The following is a 22,632-nucleotide window of genomic DNA, read 5'->3' as shown; positions in this document are numbered from 1 at the left end:
AAGATGATCTATTCATTGCTGAAAGTGAGATACTGAAGCCTTCCACTACTATTGTATTGTTATCTCTCTCTCCCTTCAGATCTATTATTTGCTTTATATATTTAAGTGTTCTGATATTAGATGTATATATATGTTTGTAATTGTTATATCCACTTGATGAATTGAGCCCTTTATCATTATATTATGACTCTGTCTCTTTTTACAGTTTTGGACTTAAAGTCTATTTTGTCTGATATAACTATAGCTACCTCTGCTCTCTTTAGGTTTTCTTTTATCGGAAATATCCTTTCTATCCCTTCACTTTTTGTCTATTTATGTCCTTAAAGCTAAAGTGAGTCTCCTGTAGGAAGCATATTATTATTAGGTCTTTTTTTTTTTTAACCCATTGAGCTACTCAGTATATATGCTTTTTTGATTGGAGAATTTAATCTATTTACAGTCAAGGTAATTATTAATAGGTAAGATATTACTGCTGCCATTTTGTTGTTTTCTGGTGTGTTTTTTAGATCCTTTGTTCATTTCTTCCTTTCTCGATGTCTTCCTTTATGATTTGATGGTTTGATGTAGTAGTATGCTTTGGTTTATTTCTCTTTGTCTGCTGTGTATCCACTATAGGTTTTTACACTGTGGTTACTATTAGGCATACATAAAACATCTTGTAATTATAACAGGCTATTTTAAGCTGATAACAACTTAATTTTGATTTTACACAAAATTCTGTACTTTTACTTCCTCTCCTCACATTTTATGTTTTTGATTTTACAGTTTACATATTTTTATATATTTTTTTCTTAACAAATTATTGTAGCTGTAGGTGTTTTAAATAGTTTTGTCACTTAACCTTTCTACTAGAGATATAAGTGATTTTTATCTGACCATTACACTATTAGAGTATTCTGAATTTGACTATGTACTTACTTTTACAAGTAAGTTTTATATTTTTGTATGTTTTGATGTTAGTAATTAGTATCCTTTCACTTTAGCATGAAAAACTTCTTCAGAATTTCTTGTAAAGCAGGTTAATGGTGGTGAACCCCTTAGCTTTTGTTTTTTTTGACAAAGCCTTTATCTCTCATTTCCAAAGGGCAGCTTTGTTAGGTAAGGAATTTTTGGTTGACAGATTTTTTCCCCCCAGCACTTTGAATATATCATCCCACTCTTTTCAGGCCTGAAAACTTTCTGCTGAGAAATCAGCTGATAGCCTGATGGAGGTTTCCTTGAATATGAGGATCTTAATTTCTTTTGCTGCTTTTAAGATTCTCTCTTTGTCTTTGATTTGTGACAGTTTGATTATGATATGTCTTGGTGTAGTCTTCTTTGGGTTGAATATGATTAGAAACCTTTGAGTTCCTGTATCTGGACGTTTATATCTTCCCCAGATTTGGAAAGCTTTTTGGTACATTTTTAAATAAGCTTTCTGTCCCTTTCTCTTTTCCTTCTTAAACTTCTTTTTAAAAAAAATTTTATTTTTCCACAGGTTATTGGAGTACAAGTGGTGTTTGCTTACATGAGTACATACTTTAGCGGTGATTTGTGAGATTTTGATGTACCCATCACTCGAGCAGTATATGCTGTACCCTATTTGTAGTCTTTCACCCCTTGACCCCCTCCCATTCTTCCCCCTGAGACCCCAAAGCCCATTGTTTAATTCTTATGGCTTTGCATCCTCATAGCTTAGCTCTCACATGGTTTTCCATTCCTAAGTTACTTCAGTTACAATATTAGTCTCCAATCTCATCCAGGTCACTGCAAATGCTGTTAATTCATTCCTTTTTATGGCTGAGTAGTATTCCATTGTATATATATATATACACCACAGTTTCTTTATCTACTCATTAATTGATGGGCATTTGGGTTGGTTCCATGATTTTGCAATTGCAAATTGTGCTGCTATAAACATGCATGTGCAAGTATCTTTTTTGTATAATGACTTCTTTTCCTCTGGGTAAATACCCAGTGGTGGTATTGCTGAATCAAACGATAGTTCTACTTTCAGATCTTTAAGGAATCTCTACACTGTTTTTCATAGGGGCTGTACTGGTTTACATTCCTACCAGCAGTGTAGAAGTGTTCCTTGATCGCTGCATCCACGCCAACATCTACTGTTTTTTGATTTTTTTATTATGGCCATTCTTGCAGAAGTAAGGTGGTATCACATTGTGGTTTTTATTTGCATTTCCCTGGTCATTAGTGATGTTGAGCATTTTTTCATATGTTTGTTGGCCATTTGTATATCTTCTTTTGAGAATTGTCTATCATGTCTTTAGCCCACTTTTTGATGGGATTGTTTGTTTTTTACTTGCTGATTTGAGTTCATTGTAGATTCTGGATATTTGTCCTTTGTCAGATGTATAGATTGTGAAGATTTTCTCCCACTCTGTGTTTTGTCTATTTACTCTGCTGACTGTTCCTTTTGTCATGCAAAAGCTCTTTAGTTTAATTAAGTCCCAACTATTTGTCTTTGTTTTTATTGTGTTTGCTTTTGGGTTCTTGGTCATGAAATCCTTGCCTAAGCCAATGTCTAGAAGGGTTTTTCCAGTGTTATCTTCTAGAATATTTACAGTTTCAGGTCTTAGATTTAAGTCCTTAATCCATCTTGAGTTGATTTTTGTCTAAGGTGAGAGATGAGGATCTAGTTTCATTCTACATGTTGCTAGCCAATTATCCCAGCACCATTTGTTGAAAAAGGCATCCTTTCCCCACTTTATGTTTTTGTTTGCTTTGTCAAAGATCAGTTGGCTGTAAGTATTTGAGCTTATTTTTGGGTTCTCTATTCTGTTCCATTGGTCTATGTGCCTATTTTTATACCAGTACCATGCTGTTTTGGTGACTATGGCCTTATAGTATAGCTTGAAATCAGGTAGTGTGATGCCTCCAGATTTATTTGTTTTGCTTAGTCTTGGTTTGGCTATGTGGGCTCTTTTTTGATTTCACATGGATTTTAGAATTGTTTTTTCTAATTCTGTGAAGAATGATGGTGGTATTTTGATAGAGATTACATTGAATTTGTAGATTGCTTTTGGCAGTGTGGTCATTTTCACAATATTGATTTTACCCATCCATGAGCATGGGATGTATTTCCATTTGTTTGTGTCATCTATGATTTCTTTCAGCAGTGTTTGTAGTTTTCCTTGTAGAGGTCTTTCATCTCGTTTGTTAGGTATATTACTAAGTATTTTACTTCTTTTGCAGCTATTGTAAAAGGGGTTGAGCTCTTGATTTGATTCTCTGCTTGGTCGCTCTTGTTGTATAGGAGAACTACTGATTTGTGTACATTAATCTTGTATCTGGAAACTTTGATGAATTCTTTTATCAATTTCAGGAGCTTTATGGAGGGATCTTTAGGGTTTTTGAGGTAAATGATCTTATCATCAGCAAACAGTGACAGTTTGACCTCCTGTTTACTGATTTGGATGTCCTTTATTTCTTTCTCTTGTCTGATTGCTCTGGCTAGGACTTCCAGTACTATGTTGAAGAGGAGTGGTGAGCGTGGGCATCCTTCTCTTTTCCATTTCTCAGAGGGAATGCTTTCAACTTTTCCCCATTCAGTATTTTGTTGGCTGTGGGTTTTCATATGTGGCTTTTATTACATTGAGTTATGTCCCTTGTATGCTGATTTTGCTGAGAGATTTAATCATAAAGTGATGCTGGATTTTGCCAAAAGCTTTTTCTGCTTCTATTGAGATGATCATATGACATTTGTTTTTAATTCTGTTTAGGTGGTGTATTAAATTTATTGACTTGTGTATGTTAAACCATCCCTGCATCCCTGTTGTGAAACCCACATGATCATAGTGGCTTATCTTTTTGATATGTTGTTGGATTTGGTTAGCTAGTATTTTGCTAATAATTTTAGCATCTGTATTCATCAGGGATATCAGTCTGTAGTTTTCTGTTTTGGTTATGTCCTTTCCTGGTTTTCGTAGTAAGGTGATGCTGGCTTCATGAATTAGGGAGGGTTTCCTTTTTCTCCATCTTCTGGAATAGTGTCAATAGGATTGATATCAATTCTTCTTTGAATGTCTAGTAGAATTCTGCTCTGGAATTCATCTGTGAATCCGTCTGGTCCTGGGCTTTTTTTGTTGGTAATTTTTAAATTACCGTTCAATCTTGCTGCTTGTTATTGGTCTGTTCAGGGTATCTAATTCTTCCTGATTTAAGCCAAGAGGGTTGTATTTTTCCAGGAATTTATCCATCTCTTCTGTGTTTTCTAGTTTATACATGTAAAGGTGTTCATTGTAGCCTTGAATGATCTTTTGTATTTCTGTGGTATCAGTTGTAATATCTCCCATTTCATTTCTTATTGAGGTTATTTGGATTTTCTCTCCTCTTTTCTTGATTAGTCTTGCTAATGGTCTATCAATTTTATTTATCTTTTAAAAAACCAGCTTTTTGTTTCATTTATCTTTTGTATTTGTGTATGTGTGTGTTTCAATCTCATTTAGTTCTGCTTTGATCTTGGTTATTTCCTTCTGCTGGGTTGGGGTTTGATTTGTTCTTGGTTCTCTAGTTCCTTGAGGTGTGTGACGTTAGAATGTCAGTTTGTGCTCTTTCAGTCTTTTTGATGTGGGCATTTAGGGCTATGAACTTTCCTCTTAACACTGTCTTTGCTGTATCCCAGAGGTTTTGATAGGTTATGTCACTACCGTAATTTAGTTTGATGAATTTTTTTTTTTTTAATTGATCATTCTTGGGTGTTTCTCACAGAGGGGGATTTGGCAGGGTCATAGGACAATAGTGGAGGGAGGGTCAGCAGATAAACAAGTGAACAAAGGTCTCTGGTTTTCCTATGCAGAGGACCCTGCGGCCTTCCGCAGTGTTTGTGTCCCTGGGTACTTGAGATTAGGGAGTGGTGATGACTCTTCAAGCATCTGTTTAACAAAGCACATCTTGCACCACCCTTAATCCATTTAACCCTGAGTGGACACAGCACATGTTTCAGAGAGCACAGGGTTGGGGGTAGGGTCACCGATCAACAGGATCACAAGGCAGAAGAATTTCTCTTAGTACAGAACAAAATGAAAAGTCTCCAATGTCTACCTCTTTCTACACAGACATGGCAACCATCCGATTTCTCAATCCTTTCCCCGCCTTTCCCCCCTTTCTATTCCACAAAACCGCCATTGTCATCATGGCCCGTTCTCAATGAGCTGTTGGGTACACCTCCCAGACGGGGTGGTGGCTGGGCAGAGGGGCTCCTCACTTCCCAGTAGGGGCAGCCGGGCAGAGGCGCCCCTCACCTTCCGGACGGGGCGGCTGGCCGGGCGGGGGGCTGACCCCCCCACCTCCCTCCCGGACGGGGCGGCTGGCCGGGCAGGGGGCTGACCCCCCCACCTCCTTCCCGGACGGGGCGGCTGGCCGGGCAGAGGGGCTCCTCACTTCCCAGTAGGGGCGGCCGGGCAGAGGCGCCCCTCACCTCCCGGACGGGGCGGCTGGCCGGGCAGTGGGCTGACCCCCCCACCTCCCTCCCGGACAGGGCGGCTGGCTGGGCAGAGGGGCTCCTCACTTCCCAGTAGGGGCGGCCGGGCAGAGGCGCCCCTCACCTCCCGGATGGGGCGGTTGGCCGGGCGGGGGGCTGACCCCCCCACCTCCCTCCCGGATGGGGCGGCTGGCCGGGCGGGGGGCTGACCCCCCCACCTCCCTCCCGGATGGGGCGGCTGGCCGGGCGGGGGGCTGACCCCCCCACCTCCTTCCCGGACGGGGCGGCTGGCCGGGCAGAGGGGCTCCTCACTTCCCAGTAGGGGCGGCCAGGCAGAGGCACCCCTCACCTCCCGGACGGGGCAGCTGGCCGGGCGGGGGGCTGACCCCCCGACCTCCCTCCCGGACGGGGCGGCTGGCCGGGCAGAGGGGCTCCTCACTTCCCAGTAGGGGCGGCTGGGCAGAGGCACCCCTCACCTCCCAGACGGGGCGGCTGGCCGGGCGGGGGGCTGACCCCTCCACCTCCCTCCCGGATGGGGCGGCTGGCCTGGCGGGGGGCTGACCCCCCCACCTCCCTCCTGGAAGGGGCAGCTGGCCGGGCAGAGGGGCTCCTCACTTCCCAGTAGGGGCGGCCGGGCAGAGGCGCCCCTCACCTCCCGGTCGGGGCGGCTGGCCGGGCGGGGGGCTGACCCCCCCACCTCCCTCCCGGACGGGGCGGCTGGCCGGGCGGGGGGCTGACCCCCCCACCTCCCTCCCGGATGGGGCGGCTGGCCGGGCAGGGGGCTGACCCCCCCACCTCCCTCCTGGACGGGGCGGCTGGCCTGGCGGGGGCTGACCCCCACCTCCCTCCCGGATGGGGTGGCTGCCGGGCAGAGATGCTCCTCACTTCCCAGATGGGGTGGCTGCCGGGCGGAGGGGCTCCTCACTTCTCATATGGGGCGGTTGCCAGGCGGAGGGTCTCCTCACTTCTCAGACGGGGCGGCTGGGCAGAGACGCTCCTCACCTCCCAGACGGGGTCACGGCCGGGTAGAGGTGCTCCTCACATCCCAGACGGGGTGGCGGGGCAGAGGTGCTCCCCACATCTTAGACGATGGGCGGCCGGGCAGAGACGCTCCTCACTTCCTAGATGGGATGGCGGCCGGGAAGAGGCGCTCCTCACTTCCTAGATGGGATGGCGGCCAGGCAGAGACGCTCCTCACTTTCCAGACTGGGTAGCCAGGCAGAGGGGCTCCTCACGTCCCAGACGATGGGCGGCCAGGCAGAGACGCTCCTCACTTCCCAGACGGGGTGGCGGCCAGGCAGAGGCTGCAATCTTGGCACTTTGGGAGGCCAAGGCAGGCGGCTGGGAGGTGGAGGTTGTAGCGAGCCGAGATCATGCCACTGCACTCCAGCCTGGGCACCATTGAGCACTGAGTGAACCAGACTCCGTCTGCAATCCCGGCACCTCGGGAGGCCGAGGCTGGCGGATCACTCCCAGTTAGGAGCTGGAGACCAGCCCGGCCAACACAGCGAAACCCCGTCTCCACCAAAAAAATACGAAAACCAGTCAGGCGTGGTGGCGCGCGCCTGCAGTCGCAGGCACTCGGCAGGCTGAGGCAGGAGAATCAGGCAGGGAGGCTGCAGTGAGCCGAGATGGCAGCAGTACAGTCCAGCTTCGGCTCGGCATCAGTGGGAGACCGTGGAAAGAGAGGGAGAGGGAGACCGTGGGGAGAGGGAGAGGGGGGAGAGGGAGAGGGAGAGGGAGAGGGAGAGGGAGAGGGAGAGGGAGAGGGAGAGGGAGAGGGAGAGCTAGTTTGATGAATTTTTTAATTTCCATCTTGATTTCGTTTTTTGAGCCAATGGTCATTCAGGAGCAGGGAATTTAATTTCCATGTATTTTCATGGTTTTAAAGGTTCCTTTCGGAGTTGATTTCAAGTTTTATTCCACTGTGGTCTGAGAGAGTCTTGATATAATTTCAATTGTCTTAAATTTATTGAGGTTTGTTTTGTAGCCTGTCATATGGTCTATCATGGAGAAAGTTTCATGTGCTGTTAAATAGAATGTGTATTCTGTGGTTGTTGGATGAAATGTTCTCTCTCTCTCTCTCTCTCTCTCTCTATATATATATATATACACACAATAATAGTAGGGAACTTCAATATTCTATTGACAGCACTAGACAGGTCATCAAGACAGAAAGTCAACAAAGAAACAATGGATTTAAACTATACCTTGGAACAAATGGACTTAACAGATTAGATAGATAGATAGATAGATAGATAGATAGATAGATAGATAGATATGAAATATTGAAGTTCCCTACTATTATTGTGTTGCTGTCTGTCTCATTTCTTAGGTCTATTAGTAATTGTTTTGTAAATTTGGGAGCTCCAGTGTTAGATGTATATATGTATAGGATTGTGATATTTTCCTAAAATTGGATAAGGCCTTTTATCATCATGTAATGTCCCTCTTTGTCTTTTTTAACTGCTGTTGCTTTAAAGTTTGTTTTGTTGATGTAAGAATAGCTACTCCTGCTTGCTTTTGGTGTCCATTTGCATGAAATGCCTTTTTCTACCTCTTTAGTTTAAGTTTATGTGAGTCCTTATGTCTTAGGTGAGTTTCTTGAAGGCAGCAGATGGTTGGCTGGTGAATTCTTATGCATTCTATAGTTCTATATCTTTTAAGTGGAGCATTTAGGCTATTTACATTTAATATTAGTATTGAGATGGGAGGTACCATTTTATTCATTGTGCTGTTTATTGCCTATGTACCTTGGTTTTTTGTTTTTTGTTTTTGCTTTTAAAATTGTATTTTTGTTGTATAGGTCCTGTGAGATTTATGCTTTGAAGAGGTTCTGTTTTGATGTGTTTCCAGGATTTGTTTCATGATTTAGAGCACTTTTAGAGTTCTTGTAGTGGTGGCTTGGTAGTGGCAAATTCTCTCATCATTTGTTTATCTGAAAAATACTGTATCTTTCCTTCATGTATAACACTTAGTTTCACTTGATACAAAATTCTTGGCTGATAATTGTTTTATTTGAGGAGGCTGAAGATAGGGCCCCAATCCCTTCTAGGCTGTACGGTTTCTGCTGAGAAATCTGCTATTAATCTGATAAATTTTCCTTTATAAATTACCTGGTGCTTTTGTCTTGGAGCTCTTAAGATTCTTTCCTTCATCTTAACTTCAGATAACCTGATGACAATGTGCCTAGGCGATGATCTTTTTGAGATGAATTTCCCAGGAGTTCTTTGTGCTTCTTGCACTTGGATGTCTAGGTCTCTAGCAAGGCCAGGGAAGTTTTCCTCGATTATTCCCCCAATATGTTTTCCAAACTTTTAGATTTCTCTTCTTCCTCAGAAATGCTGATTATTCTTAGTTTTAGTTATTTAACATAATCCCAGACTTCTTGGAGGCTTTGTTTATATTTTTTATTCTTATTTTTTTGTCTTTGTTGGGTTGGGTTAATTCAATGCCTTGTCTTTGAGCTCTGAATTTCTTTCTTCTACTTGTTCAATTCTATTGCTGAGACTTTCCAGAGCATTTTGCATTTCTATAAGTGTGTCCAAAGTTTCCTGAAGTGTTGATTGTTTTTTCTTTATGCTTTCTATTTCCTTGAATATTTCTCCCTTCACTTCTTGTATCATTTTTTGGGTTTCCTTGCATTGGGCTCCACCTTTCTCTGGTGCCTCCTTGATTAGCTTAATAACTAACCTCCTGAATTCTTTTTCAGATAAATTAGGTATTTATTCTTGGTTTGGATCCATTGCTGGTAAGCCAATGTGATTTTGGGGGGATGTTAAAGAGCCTAATATGTTTTTTCATATTACCAGAGTTCCTTTTCATGTGGGTAGGCTCTGTCAGAGGGAAGGTCTAGGGCTGAAGGCTGTTGTTCAGATTCTTCTGTCCCACAGGGTGTTCCCTTGATGTAGTACTCTCCCCCTTTTCCTATGAATGTGGCTTCCTGAGCGCTGAGCTGTAGTGATTGTTATCTCTCTTCTGGGTCCAGCCACCCAGCAAGTCTACCAGGCTCCAGGCTGGTACTGGGGGTTGTCTGCACAGAGTCCTGTGATGTTAACCGTCTGTGGGTCTCTCAGCCATGGATACCAGCACCTGCTTCAGTAAAGGTGGCAGGGGAGTGAAATGGACTCTGTGAGCATTCTTAGCTTTGGTGGTTTAATGCTCTATTTTTGTGCTGGTTGGCCTCCTGCTGGGAGGTGGCACTTTCTAGATAGCATCAGCTGTGGTAGTATGCAGAGGAACCGGCAGTAGGCAGGGCTCTAGAACTCCCAAGAGATATGCCCTTTGTGTTCAATACCAGGGTGGGTAGGGAAGGACCATCAGGTAGGGGCAGAGCTGGGCATGTCTGAGCTCAGGCTCTTTTTGGCAGGTCTTGCTGCGGCTGCTGTGGCGGATAGGGGATGAGGTTCCCAGGTCAATGGAGTTACTTACCTAGGAGGATTATGGCTCCCTCTGCTGAGTCATGCAGGTTGTCAGGGAAGTGGGGGAAAGCCAGCAGTCACAGGCCTCACCCAGCTCCCACGTAATCCAAAGGGCTGGTTGCACTCCGTAATAGCACCAAGTCTGTTTCCAGGCAGTGGACAAGCAGGGCTAAGAACTTGCCCCAAGCTACCCGCTGCCCAGCTGTGAAAGAAAAGTGCTTTAGTTCTTCCCCTGCCTGTGGAGTCTGCATGCAAGATTCATGCCCTCCCCTGAATTCCTGCCAGGAGGCTTCTTAACTGGTTCAAATTGTTACAAAGTTCAGCTGGAGGTTTCCTTCTCCCTGTGGCATTTTCCCTGCACCTCTGGCTGCCCTCCCAAAGGATTCCTGTGATGCTTGGCAGGAATGGCCTGCTTGGGGACTCAGCGGGCTCCCAGGGCCTTTCCCGCTGCTGCCTCTACCCCTGTATTTTGCTTGGCCCTTCTTAAACTTCTGTAATGCAAAAGTGAGCTCTTTTGATGCTGTTCTATAAATCCCATAAGCTTTCTTCATTCATTTTCATAATTTTTTTCTTTGACTAGATATTTTTAAATAACCTGTCTTTGAATTCACAGGCTCTTTCTTCTGCTTAATTTGTCTGTTAATGCCTTTTATTTCCTTTTAAATTTCATTTATTATATCCTTCAGTTTCAGAATTTCTAATTGGTTCTTTTTAATTATTTCAATCTCTCTGTTAAACTTCTCATTTTATTCATATATTGTTTTCCTGATGTCATTTTTTTTCTGTGTTCTCTTATAGTTGGATCAGCTTCCTTAAAACAAATATTTTGAATTCTTTGTCAGATGATGCATAGAGTTCTATTTCTTTGGGGTCAGTTACTGGACAATTATCACATTATTTTGTTGGTATTATGCTTCCTTGTTGTTGTTTTTCTGTTTTGTTTTGCCTTGCAATGATGTCTGCACATTCGATGGAGCAGTCACCTCTTCCAGGTTTTAAGTACTGGTTTCATTGGGGGAAAAAAGTCATCCTTTTTGGGTGAGTGTAAGAACATTGGGTGGAGTGTGGCAGTTCTAGGTCTAGTGAGGGTGCAGTGGCATAGCTGTCAGCTGAGGTTGACAATTGCCAATATTGCAGATGTCCTCAGTGGCCAAGGCTGTGGATGTCTACGGCAGCAGCAAGGGTTCTTAGGGTCTTTGATGGCAAAGGCTGCTGGGATCCTCCTGATTGCTTTTTCTACCACCAGGAACGTTATGGCCAAGGGGGTTTCTCTTGAACTGGGTCTGGCTGATAGGCGCACTCATGGTGATGTTGACATTGGTGTATGATGTATGGTACCAATGGAGTGGCCATGAAACCAGGGTCTGGGGCATGGGTACATATGGAAGGAACACAACTCCAGGGTCTGGGGCATGGGTACATATGGAGGGAACACAACTCCAGGGTCTGGGGCATGGGTACATATGGAGGGAACACAACTCCAGGGTCTGGGGCAGCAGTTGTATAAGTTCTCAGGCATCGGCACCCCCACTGCCATGTTGGTAATGGCACACACACACACTTTTAAGAGATGCCATGTGGCCTGATTGTGTATGCCAGATACACACACACACACACACAACATACATATACACATGTATACATAGATACACACATTAAATTCTATTAACAGGTACAAATAATTTTGACAACTGAGAACTAGTTATAGCTGTTAATATCCTATAGTTGGTCTCATTTTTCTTCTTGGTTTCCTCTAGCCAAATACTAATGACAATGCATTCCAGAGGAGAACCAGTTCCTTCAGATTCCTTTGAAAAATATGTTATTTGTCATATACTGTATTCTTTTAGAAGTGTGTAATGCTCAGTGTATGTTAAAAGCACTGATAAGTCCTACAGAAAAAAAAAGCCGCCTTAAATTTGTTTAATCCTGTTTTTCCTAAATTTCCTTTTGGACCTTGAAATGTTTTTATCTAATTCTTGATAGTCTGCTTTGGAAACATTACTTTAGGAATCTGCAATGCTTTGCCAATGAAACCCCAACTGGAGTTTCAATTTGCCATTTTCCATAGAAATCTGGCACTGTCAGAAAGTGGTCTTACCCTCATTACCTGCATCCTCTATGTTGAGCAATTCCAGGAAGGGATGGCTGAGGGTCCTGGGGTTCCTCTGGGCAGTAGGGTTGGGTGCAGGCTTCCATCTGTGGCTAGCTTTGCCTCACAGGAAGCTTGCCTAACAATGCGCCTTGCCTGGAGCTGTCTCCGTGTGCGTACCCCGGCATCTGTAACAATGCCACTTGGTGCCCAGCACAAAGTCATCTGGAAAAAGTGGAGTCAGTCACATTCCCATTAGAAAGTCTTCACAGATGTCACAATGTGAAATAACCACAGAAAATAAGATCAAGGGGGAAGTCTCATCCATACCAATTATATGAGAGAATAGCTGGAAGAAGCAATAAACTGCCAGAGAACTAACTGCGTAACAAGGACACAGGCTGGCCTTCCACAGCATTGCCTTCACATGCAGCTGCTTCAGACTATAGCCTCAGGGACCCTGCAGCTGGGGGCCTGTTTTTTGCCATGGTATGGAGAGGTTCTGTAAACATTCAAAGTAGGGTTACCAGATTTATCTAATGAAAATATAGGATGCCCAGTTAAATTTGCATTTCACATAAATAATGAAGCTTTTTTAGTATAAGTGTGTCCCAAATACTATATGTCCCATTACTTTATGTCCCATGTTTATGCTACAAAATATTTGTTGTGGATCTGAAAGGCAAATTTAACTGAGTAGTCTTTATTTTATCTGGCAATACTTCCTCAAAGCCTCAAAACCCATGTAGGGATTTAACTCTTTTCCTTCTCACTCTTACTACATTCTATCAAGGTAACAGCGGTCCTCAAACCCAAGCAGGCGTCAGAATCACCCAGAAAGCTACTGAAGCCACTGACCACTGGCCTAGCCATAGAATTTCTGATTTCGATGACCTGGTATAGGAACTGAGTATTTGCATTTGTAACAAGTCTCCAGGTGATGTTGATGCAGCTGGTTCAGGGACTGGAAGGTAACTGGAAGCCACACAGATGTTGACATTTATGTGAAAATACAATCCCTCCTTTGAGAACCACAACCTTATATCTTTTGCAGAGAATAAAAATCCCACTGGTTCCATCAGTACTCAACTCTCAGGTCTCTTGTCTACTTACTTTGAGACTAGAGGTAATTTACCTACACACAAAACCCCTGTAAAGAGGAGAGAAGACTAGCTTGAGTAGGTTGCTGTAAGGTTGAATTGAAACATGAATTTGGGGGATAGGTGCCCTGTGTAGAGAGGAACACTGGGGAAACAGTGGTCGTTGGCATTGCCATTAGCTTCTTCATGGTTAATAGAGCACCTTCATATGGACCATTCCAAACACAGTGGCTCATACCTATAATACCAGCATTTTGGAAGGCTGAGGTGGGAGGACAGCTTGAGGCCAGGAATTTAAGACCATCTTGGGCAACAAAGTGAGACCACCCCCATCTCTACAAAAAACAGAACAAAAATAACAACAACAAAAACCCTGCTATTCAGGGGAGGCCGAAGTGGGAGGATCACTTGAGCCTGAGAGGTCGAGGCTGCAGTAAGCCATGATTGTGCCACTGTACTCCACCCTGGGCAACAGAGTGAGACCCTGGCTCAAAAAAGAAAAGTTTTTAAAAAATGATTCTGCTCCCGCAATGGGTGCAGAGGAACCAAATCTTAGCACAAGTAGCTTGTCCCAAAGCACATAGCACCAAGCAAAGGCCTAAGGTGATTTGCCAGGTTTTTAGACTTATACATAACAAGACTTTAACATTTTATGGAGGCTCAGGCAAGCCAAAGAAATCATCATATATACATCATAAAAGTATGATGTTTAATTTTCTAATGCTCATTTTTTTTGTAAAAAGAAAGAAACTGAATTTCCTGTTGTGTTTAGTGAGGTCATTAAGAATTTGAATCATTAAATCCTAGAGACTGGGTATAGCTGCCCATCTTTCAGCTGATTTGCCTTCAACTTCAACAATGTGCTCATTGCAGAAAATAGTCTGTACCACTTTGTCAGCCACTGCTGAGCTCCCCTAGGAGGAAATGCATGTTTTGGGCAACTGACAGGAGTCCTCTGCTGGGATTCATATTGCAAGTTTCTGGTCTTGGGTAAGAGTCTGGTTAGTTTGAGAGTCTCTGATCCTGTCAACATTGGGGTACTGAATTTGCACAGGTAGAGCTTGTTGTTCCGTGGGTCTTTGGCACTACAGGCAACCTGAATTAGGAGGTGATGTGTGCCAGCCTTCCTTAGCAGTTCCTATAGCTTTTATGGGGAACCCTTTGTCTCTTACTGGATCTCTTGAGGAGTAACCAGCCAAGAAATAAAAATATTAAGCACTGGGTCTCTTTTGACCATAGGGATGGAGTGCAAGTGGGAAAAGGCAGGGATATTAGGGGCTGAGAAGAGACTTTCCTGTCTTCCAGGAGTTCATGTGCCACTTGGGGAGAGAGTTGGCCAGGCAGACAGCTGTAAACCACGTCTAGAATCATAAAGGAGAAGACCCCTAGGGAGTCAGGAAGTGAAGGGGACTGAGGACAGTGCTCTTGGATCCAAGAGATAGAGCAGCATGGGCTCAGGGAGTACATCAAGACTCCATTTCTCTCCAAAAATGTTTTTCATAGATATGGTTGACTTGGAGGTCTGGGATCCTCCAGCTGGGGAAGCAAAGCTCTGGTCCTGTGCCTCATCTGCCATATTGCATCAGGGGTCTCTCCTTGGAAGATCTGGGGAGGCTTGTGGCTGCCAGTGTTCATGGTGGGGCGTTCTCTTCACCACCTCCCCACCAAGGGTGCAGACCCTTTATGAAATCCATCCAGTAGCTCCAAAGCACCCTATCTTTCCATGGAAGCTGCAAGATGGTGACCTGACTCTGAGCTCAAGCTCAAGGGTAAGTCTCTGTGTGCAAGAGAATGATCTACCTTCCTTAACCAGGAAGCCCTATACACCTTGCTTCTCAAACTGAGTATGCAAAAGGAAACAGATTTTTCTGGAGACTCTCTGGCTTATTTTTTATTTAATTTTATGTTCCTTCACCAGAAAGGTCTGAGAGCTTATTGTCTTTCCAGATTGTTACATCAGCAACTCTCTCATGTGTCTGGACAGTAATTGGCACATGGCATCACTTTCATATCAATACCAACATCTGTGTGGCTTCCACTTACCTGACAGGGTTCTGAAACAAGCTGCCATGTGCAACGGTCATTCAGCAGTGGGATTCCACAGATGGCTAGAAGTGATTTTAGAAACAGGATAATGTTTAGAAAATGAGAATCCAGCATAAGATTTTATCATGAGAGCACTTCAGAGCCAAACCACCTATGAGTCGTTAACTCACCTTCATATGATGTAACCTGTGCTGTTTAATTTCTGGAGGGCTAATTTGGTTCAAGATAGACCACTCTCCTATTGCCTACATCAAGAAAATTAGAGGGTCCCCCATGGTGAGCTGAACAGAAATGTTCAAGTTTAAACCCTGAGAACCATGATGGAATTCCTCTAACGGCCGCCGGCAGAGACCTAGTGACTTTGGAATTGCATAATGCACAGCCTTGTGATCTTAGAATTCACACATGTTGGGGGTTCCCTTAAACACACCCCATTTCCATTCTTTGTGAAGGTCCAATCTTTAGTAGGAGATTCAGGAAGGTAGAGACTTGACGTCTATACTCCAGGCTGGCTTGTTGACTCCCTGCTGAATTCTCTCCAACGGGTATCTCTTGGTTTTGGTGTTTCTAAGATAGGGGAAGCAAATGTCTAAAACATCCTTCAAAGTGCTCGGGGTGACTTCAGAAAATAGGCTTCTGGAAGGCATTGTCCTAATAAATCGTGTGAACTTGATTATCATTTAGATTACCTCTTCAGTAGGGAAAATGAAGTTTGCAATCAGAGCTGTAGATAAGGGCTCTGCATGGAGGAAAAACAGCCCAGCTCCAAAAACAACAAATCATGCTGGTGGCAGGGTGATCTTTGCTGCCTTCTGGTGACACTGTCAACTGTCTGAATATTGAGGCCACTTGTCCTTGTGTATGTGTGTGCACAGAGGTGATATGAGGATTACAATAAACACCCACATGTGTTTATAGAGATTAATGGGATGTCTGGGCTTTGACCTTACCTGAGTAGTTCTCAGAAGCACTGAAATCTTGGTACCTGGTTGTTTGCTGACTTTGACACAGGCAAGGGCTTGAGGAAGTCTGGCCTTACCAAATTAAATTAGCAATAGACACTGTAGTTTGGATCCAATAATGAGGCAGATGCAAGACTTTTTGGGGAAAAAAGTATTTTCCAGAAATATAGAAATAGGCAATTTACCTTAGTAATTTTATTGGGGGAAAACACCACCTCTATTTGAATGATAATTCGAGGTAAACACAACTGTAGTCTCTTCCCTCCATATCAGGGAATTAGAACACATGAAACTTCAAGGAAAATCTGTAAGAGACCCATAAGCAAGCTGAAAATGGTTCTCACCTGCCACTTTAATTTTATACAGGCAGAATTTCCATTAAGAGTAATTTTATAGATAGGATTTCTCTGTTTTGTTTTGTTTTGTTTTTGTTTTGTTTTGTTTTGTTTTCAAACAAAGCTCGTGCAGGTTGGTTTTGCATTCCATGAAGTGAAATCCCTGTGGGTCATGCTGTACATACCCTGCAGGCAATTGCGCCAGGCCAGGGAAGACGGTGGCGTGCAGGTAGTCATGAGAGTCTTCTACCCTGCACAGGAAGAAACTGAGTTGTGGGACCAGGAGAGATGAATCAAGGATGACTCATCTCTTGCTGCAGGCAGGTCCATGTGACCCCCAGGCTGCCGTTTCACCCACCCCTACCAACCACAGGCTATTGGGGTATGTCTCTCTCTACTTCATGACCCAGCTCAGCTGTCTCCTGTTATGGAGTTTTCCCAGATGCCCTTCTTCCCTGGTGGACCTGACCACTCCCTCCTGATGTCTCCCCTCACCATGTGCAGACTTTGCTCTTGGCATCTAAAGGCCTTATTTACCTCATTCTCATCCTGGGCTCTGAGCTCTTAGTTTTATTTATCTTCATGTCCCTATCGCTTAGCACCAAGGAGATAACAACTTTACAATTGTCAAATGAATGGGTTTGCTTAAACCCAAAGCCTGGGAGTCATCCTTGATTCATCTCTCCTGGCCCCTACAACTCAGTTTCTACCTGTACAGGGTAGAAGAGTCCCATGGCTACCTGCACGCTGCCATCTTTCCCCACCTGGCTGCAATTGCCTGACCTGTCTCACTGCTGCCATTTTTGCATCTCCTCCACCCAGTTCATGTTCTGAAGAGCCACTGTGGTCATCTTTTAGCAATAAAAATCAGATCTCATGTTTAAAACTCCACATGGCTCTCCAACTCTCTTACTCTGAAGGCAACTCCTTAACAGGCTTGCAAAGCTCCTTAAATAGGTTTGCAAAGCCCAACGTGGGTGGTTTCCTATTCTAGGGCATGTTGGAGTCATCTGGAGACTTTGGTTGAGATTCCAATGCCAACACACAGGAATCTTTGCCAAAATCCCCAGGCAGCTGTAAGGCATCACCTGGGTGGAGAACCAAAGTAATCTTCGCTCTCGCCTCTGCACCCTCCCTCCCCGCACAGCCACGATGACCCACTTTCAGTTCTTACTGCAGAAGCTCACTGTGCCCTTCTCCCAGATCCTCCCACAGTTGGCTCTTGTGGTCATTCGGGTCTTGGTTTAAATATCTCCTCCCCTGTGGGGACTTCTTGCCTCTCCATTCCCCCTTTGACACATGGTGGCATTTCATTTTCACCAGAGCATTTGCCGGATACTTTAGCTGGTTTTTGACTTGTCCAGCTTCTCCCAAAATAAATGAAATCTCATGAAGGGACGATCTTATCTGTTATTTTTGTTTCTGAGCATCCCCTACCAACATAACTGCTCGTTAAATGTAGAAGGAAGGAGAAAGGCATATCTAAGACATGAATTTTGGATTGGTCTCATGGGAAATGGAGGAGTTCTTGGTCAGGGCTCCCAAAACACAATTTCTGCAACCACGAGCCACTTTCTCTCTCAAAGTGCCCAAAGCTGCTCCAGTGAGTTGTGTTCCTTTCACTCAAGTGAGGTTGGGAGCTGTGTGCAATGCACTTGCTCTATTTCAAACCACTTCCTCATGTCTCTTTCCTCCAGGCTAGGAAAGACCCTGCTATTTATCAGATGAGCTTGGGAACCATTAGGAAAACTCAAAGTCAGCAGCAATCAACCTGCAAATACTTCCCCGGGGGTATGGGTTGAGGTCACCAGCAGGGGAAGCCCCCTTGGACACAGTCCTGCTTGTTTTGCACCTAACATGGGCTGCTGGGCCCAGAATCAAAAGTTCTGTGTGGCACAGCAGGCTGAGCCGAGTTGAGGAAACACAAGAGTGGAGGTGTCAGAGAGCTCACATTTGCTTTTGTTTCCTCTTGGGAATCAAACCCAAGCTTAATTGTGGTATCAGGTGCTCTAAAGAAACAAACTGAAAAAAAAAAGAAAGAAAAGAAAATCTAACTTCCCAGAGTAGACCACAAACAGTTGAACCAAGATGATCAAAATCTTACAAACGGTCTTGGTAATGTTTTTAATCTCCTCAGGACACCGTCTGTCTACCCTGGCCTCACCCTAATCTTGAGTAGCCCATGAGGATTGCTGAGCTGGACTTGAATCTAATTCTTTGTACAAGGTTTCTTTTCCCTAAGTGGAATAAGTGACTGTCAAGAGTCACATATTTACTTGCGCAAGGGCCTGACTGACTGAAGCTGACATTTCCTTTTTTCTTGGAAATGCCATTGGGATGTTTCTGTGGCCCTTGGCTCCGACCTGGTGCTGCCTGGAGCAGGGACCGCTGGATACTGGGAAGCATCTTGGCCCATTGCAGTCTCCATGGTGATGTTGTTTTCTCACTGCTCCTTCTTACAAATTGCTCTAGGGAAAGCTGGGAGATTTCCTTGTCCTTAGAGGCCTCATACCTAGTGTAGGGATTTTTCTATGGGAGGAGTGACCTTGCACCCTGGCACTTCTCTCCAGAAGACCATGATTCTGTTGCTAAAAAGAAGCATTCAAAGGCATTGTTCTCCATAAAGTAAGTTAAGTGCTAACACTGTACTTCACACCCTTATTTAATTTGTCAAGATTAACCTTGTTTTTGGTCAGTTGTCAATACAGCCACTTAGTTGGAAATATTCCAATTTCCTTTTCTTGTTTCTCCTTTCAATCTTGTCTTTGAAGTTAAGCGATGGTGCCATATTCTTTTTCATGTCTGAATAACCAGACAGGGGACAAGCTTAGCCACTCTGTTGTTTTCCATATTATAAGTCAGTAGCTGTGTTATGTTTCTCCAGAGAGGAAGAAATTTCTTAGGATCCTTGGCTCTATCCTACCTTCTTAGATATTCCTAGAAAATTCTGTCTATTCTCAAGCCTGAGAAATATTTGGTTGCTCCACTGGATTGATGAGCAAAGGGACAGGCCCGGGTTGGAGGAGATGAATAGAAACAGACCCAGGACTTCACTGGGGATCGCAGGAGCCCCACTCCAACTCTGATGCTTGGCAAGGAGCCAAGTTGCCTGTCTGCTTCTGCTGAATGAGCAGGTTACTGCCCAGGTGTTTTAGGAAGCACGGCAGTTGCTGAAACACACCCCCATGCAACAAGTGCCCCAGGAGCATTTACATATGCCAGACCCTTTATTAATCTACATGGCCAAGTGTCTCATGGGAATTTGAGTTATTGGACCAGTCCCTTTTCAACTTTTGCAAGAGGATATACACTGTTTTTTTTAACACACACCACTTTTAAGTGTGCCATCTGTGAACATCGTTATGAATATGTACTTAGAATGAAAAAGTCCCAGTCTCATAGTGATTTTTAGCTACTGTGTACTTAATCAAAGGACACTGAGCATACATGATTATTATGTTGTTGTTCATTACCTTTCCCCACATTAGGAAGGGGGCAAGGTGGTCTTTATCGTGCAGAGGCTGAGCAGCCCTATAGAGGGCTATAGACAAGAGTGAAACCTCCTTCTTGCAAAATGCTCTAGGGATAGGTGGGGGATTTCCTTGTCCTTAGAGGCCTCACAGACCTAGTGTAGGGATTTCTCTATGGGTGGAATGAGCTTGCACTGTGGCATTTTTCTCAGAAAACCATGACTCTGTTGCTAAAGGAAGCATTCAAAGGTGTTGCTCTCCGTAAAGTAGGTTAGATGCTAACATTGTGCTTCATGTCCTTATTTAACTATTGTCAAGACCAAACCCGTTGTTGGCCATTGTCAGTACAACCACTTATGGTGTATCAGTCTCTACTGAGTTCTGCTTAGACTCAGGATATGGCTTAGAATAAGGATCAATTAACAGATTATGAACTAATCACAATTTTTCTCTAGAAATGTGTGAGATTCTATGCCTTCTGAACTTAATTCTCTTTCTATTTTTTCCAGATAACTTGTTCAAACCCAAAGAACGGTGCATTTCAGAGAAGGAGATGCATATGCGATCTAAGAGGTACTTGGTTATTGTATGGTGTGCAAAGAAGTTGGTGGGGGGAGTGGGGTGGTTTGATGGCTTCAGGTGCCCTCCAATGGGACCACTGCTTCTAGGTCCATGTTTAAGGTCTGAGGTCTTTTTGGCTGCAAATCTGAAAAAACGGCTAAAATAAGTACGGTAGTTGAAATGTGCTTTTGAATGTTAATGCCGCTCTTGGAAAAACCTTAGGAAAGTGGTAGGTCTTGGATTCTGAACCAGTCCAGTAATTGGTCTCTAAGAGATTCCCAGACTCTGAGCTGGAACTCCTGCATATTAGTATTGTCGCTCTGGGCAGGAGCTATTTGTCACTGCACCTTTGAAGGGAACTTTATGAGGAGGAGAGAAACTATTTCTCCTAAGGGTCTGGACTGTGGCAGGGACTGAAGGAAAGGATCCAACCTTGGAGGCAGATGGCACATGGGAGCCAGTGGAGCCTCAGGGGAGCCATGAGCTAGGTTTCCTGGTACTCTGTCTCCAGCAGACCTGGCGGCCATGCTGCCAACGCATCCTTCTTATTCTGCTTGGCTGGTGGCTGTTCAAGACTCCCACTAATTCTCACCAATCTGATGCACACAAAGGCTGCCATTCTTTCTGAGATCTGGCCTCTTAACCAAAATATAATAGCTCAGCAGCATTGGCCAAGTTCATGCAAGTAAAATGTCATTAGTTTATAATAAAGTGTCTAGCACAGGGAGGAATTATCATAATTAAATAAAATTGATAGCGCACTTAAAGAAACCATTGAAATAGGGAGAATACTTTTCTCCCCACTTCAGGCATACAATTTCTGCTTTTACTATGATTATATTGTTTCCATGGTGATTAGGTAACTTTGATCATTTATTGGAAGGCTCTTTGTAAATAAGGAAGCGAAAATGAGGAAAAGGGAGACCGTCCCATTAAAGACCTGATTCGTAGCATTCTAATTGGAGTTTTTAAAGGGCCACTGGGCTTTAAGACTTGCTATTTAAGAAGTGCAAAGTTGCATATACCTCATGCCAGAACCATTCCCTTTTCAATTTACTTAAAAATTTCAGCCAAATCCTCCCCTCCCAGTCCCCAAACCCAAAGCCACCATTACGGAGCCTTGCAAACTAAGCAATTAAAATAATAGATCTCAAAGCAGCGTGAGTAGTCAGAGAGTATTGCCCTATCATTTTACTGAAGAGGAAACTGAGGCTCAAAGAGGACGAGTGAGCTAGGTGATGTTGCACCTCAAGTAACTGGCTTCCCCCAGCTGGTCTCCTCTGGTGGATTTAGCAGCTGGGTTTGCACTCTGCTCTGTGGATTGTACTTTGGGTGGGCTCTGACTCTGGCTCACCCACAGAATCACCTGGAGCTTTCTTTTCTTTGTATTCTTTGCTATTAATTATATCGTTAAATTACATTTTTATGTTAAAAATGCAAACAATGGAGATAAAGCTAAAGTCCCTTCATGACCAGCAGTTCCCCTCCCTGTTCCCAGCCCACTTTCCCTACCCCAGTCCCAGCTCCCCAGACACCCACAGTGATATCTCCTGAGTATCCTGTCAGGCCTTTCTCTTTGCCTTAAAGTAGACTTTTATTTGTGCATATATAGCTATGTGATTTTTAACCATGAATGGTATCATACTACACACTATCTCTCGGTAGCTTGCTTTTCACTTTATGTCTGTGAACCCCTTCTGTGACGAATAGATAGATTATTTTCTTTGTCGGTTTTGACTGTCTGCAGAGTGGTCCATCGTATAGATGGACCATGATTTATTTGGGATGTTCTTTTAAGAAAACACGGAATCAGAAGTAACAGAGGTGGGACCTAGGAGCCTTTATTTTATACTTCCCAGGTATATTAGTTACGGTTCCCCAGAGGGACAGAACTAATAGGATATATGTATATAAAAGGGAGTTTATTAGGGAGAATTGATTCACACAATCACAAGGCAAAGTCCCATGATACGCAAGCTGGGGAAGAGAGAAGCCAGTAGTGGCTCAGTCCAAGTCAAAAGCCTTAAAACCAGAGCAACCAACAGCATAGGCTTCAGTCTGTGGCTGAAGGCCTGAGAGCCCCCTGGTGCAAGCCCAAGAGCCCAGAGGCCGAAGAATCTGGAGTCTGATGTCCAACGGCAGGAGGGGCGGGAGGGGGAGCATCTAGCATGGAAAAAGAAGGAAGCCAGAAGACACAGCAAGCAAGGTTATCTTGCCTTCTTCCTC

The 22,632-nt window shown here is 44.1% G+C and overlaps 1 protein-coding gene across 7 annotated transcripts in view; it reads left to right on the top strand.

The window, feature by feature from the left end:
* C8H10orf90 (chromosome 8 C10orf90 homolog) overlaps positions 1–22,632 on the top strand; it is a 256,566-nt gene that overhangs the window by 223,445 nt on the left and 10,489 nt on the right. For all 7 annotated transcript variants that reach the window (XM_055093466.2, XM_055093465.2, XM_055093471.2 and 4 more), the window contains one exon: positions 20,355–20,418. In XM_055093466.2, coding sequence (XP_054949441.1) covers positions 20,355–20,418 — 64 coding nt within the window. The remainder of the gene's footprint in view (positions 1–20,354; positions 20,419–22,632) is intronic.

Source organism: Pan paniscus, chromosome 8, assembly GCF_029289425.2.
Source record: "Pan paniscus chromosome 8, NHGRI_mPanPan1-v2.0_pri, whole genome shotgun sequence".
Lineage (NCBI taxonomy): Eukaryota > Metazoa > Chordata > Mammalia > Primates > Hominidae > Pan > Pan paniscus.
This window is presented reverse-complemented; position numbering and strand designations above follow the sequence as displayed.